The 16,010-nt window shown below is 31.1% G+C and overlaps 1 protein-coding gene across 5 annotated transcripts in view; it reads right to left on the reverse strand.

The window, feature by feature from the left end:
• Positions 1–16,010, reverse strand: part of LOC143057172 (polyamine-transporting ATPase 13A3-like) — a 55,579-nt gene that overhangs the window by 22,400 nt on the left and 17,169 nt on the right. For all 5 annotated transcript variants that reach the window (XM_076230421.1, XM_076230420.1, XM_076230422.1 and 2 more), the window contains 12 exons: positions 15,330–15,426; positions 12,194–12,279; positions 11,202–11,276; positions 10,595–10,664; positions 8,765–8,899; positions 8,216–8,282; positions 5,001–5,132; positions 4,053–4,229; positions 2,880–3,025; positions 1,828–2,028; positions 1,152–1,213; positions 31–280 (listed from right to left, as the gene is read on the reverse strand). In XM_076230421.1, the coding sequence (XP_076086536.1) occupies positions 31–280; positions 1,152–1,213; positions 1,828–2,028; positions 2,880–3,025; positions 4,053–4,229; positions 5,001–5,132; positions 8,216–8,282; positions 8,765–8,899; positions 10,595–10,664; positions 11,202–11,276; positions 12,194–12,279; positions 15,330–15,426 (1,498 nt within the window). The remainder of the gene's footprint in view (positions 1–30; positions 281–1,151; positions 1,214–1,827; positions 2,029–2,879; positions 3,026–4,052; positions 4,230–5,000; positions 5,133–8,215; positions 8,283–8,764; positions 8,900–10,594; positions 10,665–11,201; positions 11,277–12,193; positions 12,280–15,329; positions 15,427–16,010) is intronic.

The raw sequence follows: 16,010 nt of genomic DNA on the forward strand, positions 1-16,010 counted from the left end.
GTACTTTTTCCTGTGTCTGAAAATCTTTACCTTAAAGTGTTGGTCAAAGGATCTTGATTCATCAGATTTTGGCCTGACTATAGTTGGTGTAATCATGTCAAACTTGGATGAGTCTTCCCCTTCCTCGATAAGTTCCCATCCTGTAGCTTCAAACATGATCAGATCTAATGGGTCACCACTTAGAACACCCTCTATCCGAGTCAAAGAATGGCAGGTTGCCATGGCAGATATAAAACTGTCATTGTCTACTTTACTTAAGTCAGTGTACTCCTTGTCCAAACTGTATTGGAAGAATAGACAGAATAAACATAAAAGGACAAGGTTCACTAATGGCACAAAATGGCCTAAAATATAAATTTTATCATAAAACACCAAAAAGGTCTCAATTTAGTTCGTAAATGGGTCTATTTCAAAAGTATAAATGCTAAATATATCAGTTCTTTTCATAAAACTACAAGATATTCGCCAAAGTAAGCCTATTTTGGACATTTTGTCAAAATATGATGATTTTGTGCATTTTTCAGACCTAAAAGCTTTTGAAACACATTGGCCGCCACCTACGATCCAGAATGTGTTGTAACCAAAAGATTCCAATTTTGATATAGATTTCATCAATATAAACACTTTTTGGATCGTAGATGGAGGCCAAGGTTAATTATGCCAAAAACAATTAAAGTTATGGACAAAAAGTACCAAAATTGACCTTTTAATACAAATTGTACTCATTGAAGGGGTCATTGCTTCATAAATAGTAATGGAAAGTGCCAGAAAAAACTATTTTTGTCTTAGTAGTATTATCACAAGTATTTCTATGTGACATTTGTAATTTTTTGCCCCAATTTAAAAAACATAAAAAAATCAGGGCCAATTTTAACCCTTCGTGAACCTTCTCCTTTAAGATGTAATTGTGAAAAGATTTTCTTCTGAGTTTTGTAGTTTAATATATAAATTCTGTCAAATTTTACTAACCATAGAATTGCTTTCTCAGAGAAATGTAAGCAGCAATAACTCTTAATTCAAATTTGTTCATTAAAGAGAGTATATAGATAGTTGTCTCCCCTTTTTCTCTTTATAAATCAAAATTCATGTTACAGATTAATGAATTAAAATGAATACTATATCTTTTCAATGTTAACACTAAAGTGACTTACTTGTCATTTTCCACTGGAACAACACTATGCATATCCAAACCATCTTCTGTGAGGGTACCAGTCTGAAAAAAGTTCTTTCTAATTCAATCTCTAGGAAATATACTATAAGAAATGTGGTATCAACTTTATGGGTTTTGCAGTTTAAAAAAACATAACGTTATACATAATGTAATGCAAATATTCCACAAATTTAGACATTTCAAAGTTAAAGCATACAATAAAAACCCTGAAATATGCAAATAATCTGAGAAATTGCTACTGAATAGTAGTAGTTTTGCAAAGACTTATTGGACACATAAAAAACAGGAAACTTTACAACAGCAAAAACATGCTTTTCTATAAAAGCACTTACAACAAATAAATTATTTTAGAATTTCCCGGTTCAAGCAGTACTAGCCTTTGGATAAGACTTTATTGTAAGATGGTGATTTGGTTGGAAGGGAGACAATTGTATAACTTTTTTTCATATCTATTGAATTCTTGAAATTTAATGCCACCACATTTTTATTGTCAACAATTAGCAATGTTCAGGTTAAAAATGACAAGTAGGTAAACTTTTATTCGGTGCTATTCATTGAAGATTTTTTTCATTTTTAGCAACATAATCAAAATGTTTCAAATCATGGATCTTTGTAATCTCAAGAAAACTTGCAAGCAACACTAAACACCAACTCACCTTGTCAAAACAGAAAGTATTAATACTGCCACTGACATTGATACTTCTAGGACTAATGCAGTATACCAGTTGTTTCTTCAATCTGTACTGAGCAAACACAATCCCAATGGTGAGTGCTGCTGGCAAAGCAGGTGGCACTGCTATTGTTATCAGGTCAAGGGAACGAATTATAATGTCTGATGGATGTTCTCCTGCTTGTACCTGAATGTAAAAAATACAGATGAAATAAAAAACTTAGCCATAACTTTTACTGTCTGTAAGAGATATGTAAAAAAAAATTAAAAACATCTTACCAAAAGATATTGAACTTTTTTGGCATCTTGAATTGAAGTTTTATAATCTATCAAATAACAGAAGTTCATTAGACATTAATCTGACAAATATCAGTACATTTATTCTTAATATTGAATTTTGTTTAACATATTTGCAAGTCTTATATATCAAACTTCTTAAATCTAGCAGAACACTGCAAAAACTACCAAAATAGCCTCAATTTAAGATTTTGTCACTACCATTAAGATACAAACATAATCTTTAACCAAAATAGCCTCAATTTAAGATTTTGTCACTACCATTAAGATACAAACATAATCTTTAACCAAAATAGCCTCAATTTAAGATTTTGTCACTACCATTAAGATACAAACATAATCTTTAACCAAAAAGACATTTTGCTACATAGTGTATCTTATAAAGATGTTAGCTAAAGTATGTTAATATCTTTTTGAGTAAAGTTGTTACACATTTCTTTTTTGTCCAAAAACTGTGTTCAAAATGACCACATTTGGTCAAATATGTCAATTTCAACATGACATCATAGTGATACACGATTACACTTGAGCAATTGTTATATAAACAGAGGCTGATTTAGGGGGCAGGGAGCCTGGGCCCCTCATTTTGTGGGAAAATATTGGTTAATTATATAGGGAATCACTGAAGCATGACTGGAGTGAGCCCCACCTTAGGCAGTCAGTGGGCCCACAGGCCACTTATGAAAATTTCTGGATCAGCCACTTATATAAATTTGTCACTCAACTCTATGGATATCTTACCATCAATACAATAGTATAGATAAATCCTATACCAGCAATGGCTGCCAGTGCTCCAACAAATATATATGTATCTCTGTTAAACTTGAAGTCTACTGGTTTAGGATACATGATGGATCTTACAAGTTCTCCTTTGGCTGTTGTAAAACCTAATAAGAAATGAATATTCACATTACTATGGATTCATTTATTTTCCTTGGTACCAATTTTCATGGGTTGAGGAAAACTTGCATTTTCGTGGATTTATAATTTTGTGGTTTTGAGAAGTCTGCATATAATCAATAGGACAATTTGTAACTCGTTGAACATCTGGTTTTGTGGTTTATCTGTAAACACAAAATCCACGAAAATATGTATCCAACGAATAATAACGAATCCACAGTAATCATTTTTATCAAATATTTATATAACTGTAAATATGATCTGAAAGCAGGTTTTTTATTATTTTAAGCCATAAGTAACCATGTGATGAAGCAGTTTCGTTTTTTTTTTATATAAGCAGGAACCTCTTAAGGGATAAAGATTTTGATTAAAAATTATATATACAAAAAAATGGTGCCCTAAATAAGTCTTTTTAAACTAAGTTATTATATGTATTTCAGTAATCCGTCAGCATACCAAGAACAACAACAAAATAATAACTGGAATATAATACAGGGAGATAACTCAAGAAAATTAAAATTTATTATCAGTCCAATAAAGGTAAACATAAGTAATTGAATTCAAATTTTCTCCCAATTCATTTTTAGATCAACTCTTTGCATAACTGACATTTTTTTAAATCTTTTTAATTCATAATAAAAATTCAATTGATTATATCAGTATGACAGAAGGTAAAGAAGATATGTAAAATGTATGACATAAGGCATTTAGGAGGGGGGATAGGAGGGGTCTTGATCCCGAAATCCCGGACTTGAAAAAACGAAATCCCGAAGTCCCGAATTTAAATAAAGCAAATCCCGACATCCTGAAATCCGAAAAAAAGGATTCCTGGATCCCGAAAGGGTCAATCCCGAAATCCCGAGCTTAAAAACACCCAATCCCGGAGTCCCGATAAAGGTCCTATCCCCCCTCATTTAGACAAATTAGTTCACAGTGAAAATGTTTTTATAACTAGACATCATTCCATCTGATGATGCCCATGGAGGATTATAAAATTCAAAAAATGCCATATACCTGTTCTCAAGACAACAGCTCTAACTTTGTGGGTTCCATAGTAACGAGTCTGGATGATATGAGTTCCACAAAACAAAACATGACGGGAATGTTCCTTAATTTGGAAAAAAATATCTTCTTGAGATTTAGACATTTTAGGATTTGGTAATGGTGTCTTTGTAACTGGAACACTTTCACCTGTAAAAATTTCAAAAAACATTTTATCATTTTATTGAGGTATGCATCTAAATATGAAAAAACGATCTTCTCAGGGAATCCAAAAATCTTAAAAATTTAGAACTAACATCAACAATACTGTATACATGTGGTTTCTTTTATTTTGCAGTCAAAAGCCAACCTTACTGCACAGTCATTTTGGGTTTTATAGAAATTAGCTCCACAAAGAAGAAGCTTTAATGTGTGAAACATAAAATTGAGAATGGAAATGGGGAATGTGCTAAAGAGACAACAACCCGACCATAGAAAAAAAACAACAGCAGAAGGTCACCAACAGGTCTTCAATGTAGCGAAAAATTCCCGCACCCAGAGGCGTCCTTCAGCTGGCCCCTAAACAAATATATAATAGTTCAGTGATAATGAACGCCATACTAATTTCCAAATTGTACACAAGAAACTAAAATTAAAATAATACAAGACTAACAAAGGCCAGAGGCTCCTGACTTGGGACAGGCGCAAAAACATGTTTTTATTAATAACAATATTAATATTTGTTTACCCTTCTGAAGTACTGAGGTAACCCGGTGTTAGTGGGGTTGGTGTTGCTCAGTCTTTAGTTTCTATGATCGTTTTTGTTTGTCTTTTGGTGGTGTTTTGTTTTTGCCAAGTTATTGTAATTTCATTTAATGAGTTTGATTAATCTCTTTGGTATCTTCGGCCTCTCTCTTTCTATTAGAAATATTGATAACTCTTCACTCTCAGTAAACATTAGGACCCTGTAACAATTCCTACCTGTCAGCATACTTTCATTGACAATACAATTCCCAGCCACTAATACAGCATCACATTGCATGATACACCCATATCTAGGTATTTCTATAACATCACCAGGGACCAGATCTTCAGAGGAGATTTCAATATATTCTGCAAAAAATGTACAGTTTTTATCTAAATTGTTTTAGATGCAGAATATAGAAAATATAAAAACTTTCCAAATAGAAATCAAACATATTTTCCACTACCAACATTTTTATTTTTTTAAACCATCCATCTCAAGCAGGGATTCATTTCCCTGTTTTTCCAATTATGGATGTATCCATTCAATAAAAAAAAACATGTTTTTTTTGCTCTTGAGAAATCCCCAAAGCTCAATCTGATATAACAAGTGAAACTGCGAGCTACTGCTCACTGATGATACCCCCGCCGCAAGTGGATAATATTAATAGTGTAAAAATATGCAAGTGTTCGGTAAACAGGAAGTTGTCGAGTGATGAATCTGAAAACGCATCACGCGGTATAGCTGACTTATAAAAATCCTGAAACCAAATTTCAGAAATCCTTGTATTGTAGTTTCTGAGAAAAATGTGACGAACATTTTTAACTTGGTTATCATGTGTAAAATCATACAAGTGTTCGGTAAACAGGAAGTAGTCGAGTGATGAATCTGAAAACGCATCACACGGTATAGCTGACTTATATAAATCCTGAAACCAAATTTCAGAAATCCTTGTATTGTAGTTCCTGAGAAAAATGTGACGAAAATTTTCAACTTGGCTATCATGTGTAAAATCATACAAGTGTTTGGTAAACAGGAAGTTGTCGAGTGATGAATCTTAAAACGCATCACACGGTATAGCTGACTAATATAAATCCTGAAACCAAATTTCAGAAATCCTTGTATTGTAGTTCCTGAGAAAAATGTGACGAAAATTTTCAACTTGGCTATCAATGTGTAAAATCAGACAAGTGTTCGGTAAACAGGAAGTTGTCAAGTGATGAATCTAAAAAAGGATCACACGGTGTGGCTGACATATATAAATGTTGATACCAAATTACAGAAAGGGTGGATGTGTAGTTCCTGAGAAAAATGTGACGAAAGTTTCATGGGACGGACTGACTGACTGATGGACGGACTGATGGACGGACGGACTGACAGACAGAGGTAAAACAGTATACCCCCCCTTTTTTAAAGCGGGGGTATAAAAATAAAGAATGTCATTGTATTAAGTGACTCAGTCACCATCCTAGTAAAATGAAGGGGATGATGAGTTCAAAATCTTATGTTACTGACTGGAATAAAAACAAGGAAAAGGAAGACAATCCTGCTATCATTCTGCTCAATCAACTTAAATAATTTACCTTATTAATATATAATATATTCTTCTCTTGTTCATTCCTATATTCCATATTATAAACATTTTTTAAGTTCAAAGACATTTCTCAACAAACTATAAGCACCACAAATCAATAAGATTTAGAAGATGTTGTATTCAAGGAATTGTAGTTCATCCAAATTGAAATCTAACTTTTGCACATTTTCAATATTAGATTAGAGCAAGTGATGGATGGATTCATCATTGTACTAGGTGTGAGCTTGGCCACATTTGTCAGATGGAACTTTAACCCTCTCCCTTTCACACCGGTACAGCTTACCGGTGAAACCAATTTCAAGATTTTTTGGGGACATTTAAACATGTTTAATCGCCATTTGCTGACGTACAGATGTGGTTAAGGGCTCAAATTAATCCTCAGATAACCAGCAATGCGATTTAATGTGCATCAAACCTCTATCATTATTAGTTAATAAACAAGTCGCCCCTTACTGATGTGTAATTTTTCTGTAAAAACCATTTATTTTTCTTCGAATTTTGAGGAATGTTCTCAAATAGAAGTGCAAAGAAAACTGCTCTTTTAAGAGGATTTATGTCTTTTTTCAATAACTGTGCAGTGAGTTTTTGAAGAATAGTATTAAACTAATAGTTCTAACTTGTACACTAGTTGCAAATGTAATTTTTAGTGTAGCAGCGCAATCACAAACTTGAATTACGCTTAAAATCTGAAGTCATTTCTTAAAGATATTATGAGAAAAGAGACAAAAACCGCTAAAATATTCTGAATTTTTTTGACAAAGTTGAAATAGATGTAACAAAACATGGTTTCGTAAGTGTTGCGGTATACTAAAGTTGAAAACACTTTTGTTTGAATGAAGAAACATGTATATTTCAATGAAAAAATGACAGTTTAAAGAGTGGATTCCTCCTAGATTTGCGTAAAAATCATGCATTTGGCAACAACAAATTATCATCTGAACACATAATTCCAAAAAGAAAACAAACTGTGTGAGAATCTTTATATATTTTTTTTTTTCATTTCTTTTGTAGTAGTAGACTTAAGTACTTAAATTTCGATAAATTCATTACAATGTCAGTGGCGCAGGGGTACGCTGGTCTATCTCAAGGCGCTAAGATTGAGAGTTCGAATCTCACTGCCGGAGTTAGAAAAACAATTTCCTATATTAAATGTAACTTAACTTAACTTTACTTTCAATTTCAAAAAGAAAACCTACGAATATTTTTTTTTAAAGAATGTGTGTGCAAAAATTGCCCCCCCCCTTTTTTTACCCCCTTTGCTCCATCGGGCTCGGTCAAGGGTGTCCCAGATCGAGCTAGCATTGGTACTTCAATGAATTTTCCCTTGTAAAAACAAAGTTAAGGTTGCTGATTGATTGAAAACGAATTAGACAAATAACTGGGGTCCAAGTTTGAAATCGGACAAAAAGAGCGTCTAAAATCAATTATTTTGAATGTTACGGACATCGATATTTCAAGGCCTATAGCACGTTATGCGTCTATTTATACCACTATGATAACTTATATGGCTTCAACAGACTCGAGGCATTGTGTTTCCATCAAAACCTGACCCTATTAGCCCACCAATATGTCTCTGCACGACTTTTTGCCCAAGGATTTCGTATTTTTTCACTTTTTCTCCAACAGTCACGTGACATTTGGAAATATACCACGTGACCAAAAAATGACGAATTATCGTCAAACTTAATTTTTTGAAATATTTTACCAATTATCTTTCATTTGACCCCAACATGGCATGTGAATGACCATTGATGCGAATTATGTATTCATTTAAACTTCGATAATGTATTTTCGATAAGTAAAGGTCTAAAATGCATGAAAGGGAAAGGGTTAAAGTAGCATCAACAATATACTCACCATCACCTCCTCTACAAACAGTAACTATACTGGAGGAATGAATGGTGTTTCTCAAAGCTCTTTGCATCTGAAAACAAGAATAATATATTGATTGAATACTGCATTCACTTTTAGAATGAAGATTACATTACTGAGCAAGATGTGCATGATATTACAACATTTGTGTCACATTATCAAAGAATCATTTAAGTAAGATACACACATCTTACAGTCTTCACTTAAGTTAAGAGAGTACTTGATTCTTGATCTTATTTGTTAGACATTTAAATGTTTTAATTTTTTCTAAACAGACTATCTTACTCAGATGGTTAAAAGAAATAGGAACATCTCTGTCAAATAGAAATAAAGAAGCTACAAGTAAAAATGCATAACAAAGTTATAGCCTTCTCACTGTAAAATAAGACTCCTATTCCTATATGAAATTCCTAAGAGAAGCAATTTCTTTGTAATTTAAAAGACATGATAATAGTATTCATTGAGTACCATACAGAGCTACTCAACAATTCAACACCTCTCCCCTTTGACTGATAATAATGACCTCAAACTTACCTGTCTGGTCTGATAAACAGTGACTGTTATGGATATGACCGACATGAGGACAATAGCTGAGGCATAATAATAGTATTCATCCGCGAACCATAGACAGCAACTAAATAACTGGAAAATGTAGAATGGCGACAACACCTACAAAATTTAAATTATTCAATAACATATTTGCATATATTTTTTAATGGTAAAAATGTCCTTGTGCATAAGCTTTAAGTTACAGTACTAATGTTTCTTACAATCAGAGGACCAAAAACTGTTATTATTACTAATCTTGGGGTACTAATTTTCATGGATTTTAGAGGTACTGTTGAAACACAAACTTAAATGTTCAAAAAAAATTATTTTTCTAAAGACTTCTATGTGGACTTTGGCAAATCCACAAAATCAACTATCCACCAAACCACAATTTTCCCTTATTCCACAATAATAGGTAATAATGAAAATAAACCAATCATAGAACTTCATATTCTAACCAACTACCTTATTCCACAATAATAGGTAATAATGAAAATAAACCAATCATAGAACTTCATATTCTAACCAACTACCTTATTCCACAATAATAGGTAATAATGAAAATAAACCAATCATAGAACTTCATAGTCTAACCAACTACTATGACAGCAACAAGTAACTCTTTAAAAATACAACACAGAAACAGTTCGTTCATATTTTGTTTAAATGACCTTAAACGTTTCTTATAAAGACAATCTTCAAAGTATAGTTTTAAAATGAGAAAGTGAACTTTCAGATACCGGTACATCTGAATAAAAAATTTAAAAAAAACAATTTAAGGAACAAAATTTTATCCCATCTGCTCTGACTGTTCAGTAGAGGTTTTATTAATAATTATCTATGATTAAATAAAACTGTGTAGGAATTCACAAGACGATACCCCCTTTTGCAATTTTATTCTCTCTCCTTGATGCATGGATGGATGTATACAAGGACTAATGGATTCCTATATACCTCCAAAATTTGTAAACATTGTGTATAAAGATCTAGTTATCTGGATAGGTGATCTTAAAATAAAATATATGATTGTGAATTTTTTTTATGACATTTTAAAAGACGATATGATAAACATACTGTGTATATATATAATTCTTTCTACACAGGTAACCGTAAATATCTTTGTATATAAATATAAATATAAATTTCATTTTACAACTGTATATAAATTACCACATAAAATTCTGTGCATGTTTGCATTTAATTCATAAAAAAGAGAAATCTGGTCTATTCTGGTTTAATCACTTTAAATTCATAAATATTATCTGGGACAGATATATGATATGTAATAAAAGGTCAAAGATGGACCAACTTACATGTAAAAATGTTAGAAGGTTAAAACATAGACTGTTTGAAATTTGTAATTTAAACAAATTATCTGAGATCATTTTATCTTATCTTATTTATGTACATCTTATTCATATCTTATCTACTGGAAAGCGCAAACTATGATATTTTGCAGATTTTGAATTTATTTTATATAATAACTTTGAAAAGAAAGACATGGGGTCTGAAGTATATGATACAACAAATCCATTAACAAAATTGTAAGCTTTAAATCCTCCCACGCAACAATAACTACAGGTACATGAATATCTTTTAGAGAAAAAAATTGCCATAAGTTGTAATATATTCTAATGCATTTTATTGCACTGATCTACTTTATTTTATTTGTGTTATTACTTTTTCCCCTATGTATATAAATTACAGTACATTTAAACTCAAAATTGTTTAAATGTTATGATATATGAACTTGAAGTTATTTCATGTTGGATGACCTTGAAATTTTTCTGTTTTGTTGTTTTTTTTAAATCTTACCTCTTTGAAGAGTAATGTAATTATAGGTGTCACATGGATTTGAATAGAATTACTGCCATATACATTTCTCCTGCAAAATATAAAAATAGGATATAAAGTATGTCCAAAAATCAGGTTGTTGTCTCTTTGAAATATTCCCTGTTTCCATTCTCATTTTATATTTCATTTTATGTGGTACCTAAAGATTACATTTTAACCTAAGATTGATTATGCAGTCTCATATATATTTTGTTTGAAAAAAAATAACACATCAAAGATACCAGGCTGATCATTTTCCACTGTATCTGAAATGCATAGATGCTGATTAAAATGCAAAAATAAAATGTTCTTCATACATGGTCTGAAACCATTGTACCATCTGATTAAAATACAGATCCTTTGTCACAGCTTCACTTACAAATCTGAAAATTCATCATTCTACTCTCTGTTTTGATGATATTTTGGGGTCTTCATGTTTCATTGTAATGAGATATACCTTCAAATATTTAGAGACAGAGGTTTCATTGGTTAAACTGCTAGCTTGTATATCTTTGTAAGCAAAGCATTGACAGGATCTGTATTTTAATCTGATTGGGCATTGTGTATTACTGTACTACAAGGATTTTACCTTTGAGATTGTTCTAAGTGACTAAGTCCCAAAGCTTCATGAAAGTATGAGCATCTTGTTGAATGGTCTAATCCCCTGTTAAATAAAAAGTGGAGAGTTACAATAGACATAAGAAAAAAATCCATGTTCAATCAAAAGTTCCTAATTATCATAGAAATGCAGATAATTTACCAAACACGACAGTCATGCAAAATAGTTGTTGTCAAATTACAAACATTTTGAAGGGGTATTTATAAAACTATACATAATTGTTTCAAAACACCCTATTTTAATCTGATAAAGATATCCAAATAAAAAAGCTAGGCACAAATTTTAATGAGGTCCTGTGAGAAAAAAGAACATTAAAAGATCTAAAGTCTACTTATTCCAGTTTAAAGCTAAGAGATGGTATAACTGGCACTTTCTCTTATATAATTTAGTTTTGAACTCAAATGAAATATAAATATTATAAAGATTTCATGTGCTTGACTTTAACATGGTCAAATACAACCTTGGAACTTGGGGGTTTGGCTGGCAACCTTGCAATCCATATGTCTCAATTAAAAGGACTTGTGACCTTAAGAAAGACAACAGCAGATAGCATACAACCATTTCCCTTCATTGTCTTTAAGGAACACAACTCTAATAAATGGAAAGTGTATCCATGGGACACAGATATTGCCCCTGTTTGCATATAAACTTATAAAGGGGCAGGAATAGTGATGATTGACACCCAAGTTCGATTTTGATCGAAGTTTTGTGGTAATAAGCATTGTGTATAAGTTATATAACATTTTTGTTGAGGCACACTAAAGTAAGAGAACAGAAACCAATTTTGGCACATACAGGTGTTATGGATGGACAAGAGGTAAACCTTAATACCATCTACATTGAATCTGCAGAAAAATTATAAATTTGAACTACCAAATGGTAAATCCAAATTGTCTTGTAAAGTCGTTTTTTCAAATCGCTCTTAATTAAACTGAATGCAAAAAAACTGTGTACAAACTAACTTTGCCTTCTCAAATTCCTGAGAATTTGTGTTCCACACATATTTCACTTTCTTTGTGATAAAAAATCGAACAAGACTCTGCTCCCTCTGAAAAATACAAAAAATATGTTATTTGTTAAAAATTCACAAAAATACTAGTTACTTTTTATAATAATTAACAAATTTTTCATTAAAAATATCAAGAATTGATTTTACTCCAGTATCAAAGACAAAGTTATTGAAGGTAAGATGGTTCACAATCAAATGTAAAGAATCTTGGATAGTTTTTATGTAATATTGTCAAACAAATCAATAAAATGATAAACTGCAATTTAAAACTTTTGTACTTCAGGGTATTGAATTAACATTTAAAAATTCTTAATATAATTGTAAAATTTCTGCAATTTTTCATGCATACAATATTTCATTGTTATTCTTTTATTGTCACTGTCAATTGAGTCAAAGTAGGTCAAGGCTGTACCTGTAAAAATTCCTAGTGTTGCTTTATACAGGCCTGTATAAACCAGAATTATCATCGACTTTTTGTTTTTTAAAATTTTCTATGTTATCCTTGAACAAGGAAAAATTACTTCTTCATATAGTCATATATCAAGAATGTAAATTTCAGAGCAGTTTGGTTTTTTTACTTATATATCTGCTAATTTGTTGAAGATGCACAAAGGAGTAAGTTCGGTAAGGGCCGTATTTGGCCTGAATTATAAAGTTCATAGTTCCAAGACAATAAATATTCTAATTTACCTTAAAGACATGTGAGAAAGTTAAACATAACTGTTTTTGTCAAAGTTTAATTCTAACACGTGGATTATTACATCCCAAAAAGGTCAAGATAAGGGACTTTCGTGAAATTTGACAAAATCAGCTGGATTTCAACCAAATTAAGGACCAGGAAACATAGAGAGCAGGCATTGACAAACTTAATATTCAAATAAGACATGTTAAATGTTTTCACAAACATTATTTTAAAAGATCTTTGTTGTCAACGTATGCGCTCTATGTTTCCTGTACAATAATCTATGGAAATTTACCCATTTTCATTGATTTTTCGTGAAAATCAATATGAGTACAATTTGTGACATCATAATGAAACGCAGTAGCGTAAAATTTTCAACAAAATGGCTTATTTCCTATCTAGTCACTGTATTAGCTATAGTTTATTGTGATATTTGTTAATAAATCCGAATTTGAAATTTAAGCTAAAAAAGGGGGCCATTTTAGGGCATTACCGAACATACTCCTTTTACAATATACAAAAAGTTTATGCATTTAAATCCCACAAATAACAACCCCAGAATATATCTACAGTAATCTTTCAACTAATTAACATGAGATTATTACATTGTTTTTCCTATATTCAGCCAATGTATCAATTAGATTTCAAAAAAAAAAAAAAAAAAAAAATTCAAGACAAGAATCTTGAACTTAGCAATTTTAGCAAGCTCTTTAAAAGAAGTAAGCATTAGCAAAGCAATAACTTTAAGCATTTCAAATACATTAACTCAAGGTTGAAAAAAAACGTCAATTTGATAATCTAAAAGGAAGTACATGTACAGTGAAACAGTGTACCGGTAGATGGAACCATGATCAAGGCACTATTGAGAATGAAGATTTTGTAGAAGACAGGTACAAGAGTTTAGTTTCACAGGTTTTACTGTAGATATAAGCAGTTCATTTAAAAATCATCAACAGATTTTCTTAGAAACTTTGGAAGAATTCAGTATAATTGTTTTAGAGGTCATTTGAAAATTGCTACCTGAATTATAGAACTATAGCAGAACGTTACTAAAATCTCTGATAAACAAAGTATTAACCATGCGTATTATTGTAAAAATCCTGTCACGATTGTCAAATCTCGCCCAACACAACAAAGCACGAACACTACAAGCTGCACACATATTAAGTTTAAAGTCACAGTGAGATTAAATTATCTGTACCATATCTTAAATACTGTGGATTCATGGTCTTTTGTAGAAAACAATTTTCTTGTTTAGAGACATATGTTTGCAGACTTTGGCCAATCCAAGATATCAAATATATATGTTGTGTACAAGATGTAGGTTTGTACAAATTATAATTTGTACAGAATTTTTGTACAAGTTATCAGTTTTTATGACCTCCTGAACAAAAATGGATAAGCACACAGTCTTTTGCTCCGCATATTTCTGTCAATTTTTCACAACTTCGTGATACAGTTTAATACTGAGCATTGATATAAAAACATTATAAGACCTCACAAAGATTTTGTATAGATATGAATATATTATAATTTGTACAAACTTACATCTTGTACACAACATATATATTTGATATCTTGGATTGGCCAAAGTCTGCAAACATATGTCTATAGAAAATTGACACCTCATTGAGCATTTAAATTTATGGTTTACCATAACACATACATTCCACAAAAAATTGGTATTCCAAAAATAATAATGAATCCAAAATATATCTCATGTTATCATTAAAAATACTGCAAATAAAAATAAATGCATTTATTCAATTTGCACACAATTGAAAGTTTATTTATGGTGAGGTTTTTGTTAATTTTGTTCTTTTTTTGTAGATTTTATGTAAAATATAGTACAAATTCTTTAATTACCAGATCAACACTGTTCAAACATTCTAATAAGACTTCAAAGCAATCTAGCAAAAATAAACCAGAAATCCTGAATGCCCAAGCTAACACGTTTTATAGGACAGTTGTTTGAATGACATTAGTTTTTAACTTTACCTCGTTCAACTGAAATAAAATTATATTGTTTAAAGAAAACTTTGCTCATGAGGGATAGTGTTTTAACTTTACCTCGGTCAACTGAAATGAAATTAATTAGTTTAAAAAAGTGTGTACATGAGCTTATTTATATTTATTTATATATCTGTATATAAGAGCATAAATATAATTTAAAATAAATTATTATAAAACACTAACAAACTTATGTTATTGTCTGAGATTTTCCTGCATTTTTCAAATGATGTGGTTCTAAAAAGTGAATGGATTTAAAAGAAGATCTGCATTGCAGGTTGACCTGTATGTTCAATTAAAAAATATCAAAACCAAATCAACAAAATTGTACTTTTATAGCGAAAATTGAATAATATTGTAATGGGGCGATAATGGTACTAAATTTGTTTACACTTACTACTACATCTCCCTGTTTAAGTGGTGTATTTGGTAAATGTCCTTTCTTATAGGATATACCTTCTATTTTGGTCTCATGGTGGTTGTCTGGGTTTTGGCTGTAAAGAAACAAATATATAGTGAAATCATTTAATAATAAATTTCACCCCCATTTACAGCTCATTTCCTTAGATGCTTGTAGATTAAGACTTTGGTTAAGCCGGCTTGCTTTGTGTGTATAAAAGTTTGCTCAAGCATTGTAATTAAGATTGACATCTGTAAACAATATAGATTGGGTGGAGTAAAACCTATTAACATTGTCTTGTAATGTTTACACATTATTGTCCAAATCCCATAACTCCTATAAAAATTGGATATGATCAACACGTCGGTACAATATCCTATAATGGTCAACAACACATAAAGGCCAACAAACAGATCCCAAAAGTGCTGAAAAAATATAAATTCATTATGTTCAGCAGAACCTAAAAAAATTAGACAGCAATATTTGTTGGACTTAAAGAGGGAATGACAGACAAATAGATGGACAAGGTGAATGCAATATGGACCCCAGTTTGAATCCATAGATATGTAGTAACTACAGATTTTCACATATAACCTGAATTTAAATCAAAGTTCTATCAAGATTTGGAGACAATTTTAATGAAATTTCATAGTCAACCAATAAAATCTCCTGCATAGA

The sequence above is a fragment of the Mytilus galloprovincialis genome, chromosome 13 (genome assembly GCF_965363235.1).
Source record: "Mytilus galloprovincialis chromosome 13, xbMytGall1.hap1.1, whole genome shotgun sequence".
Taxonomy (NCBI): Eukaryota; Metazoa; Mollusca; class Bivalvia; order Mytilida; family Mytilidae; genus Mytilus; species Mytilus galloprovincialis.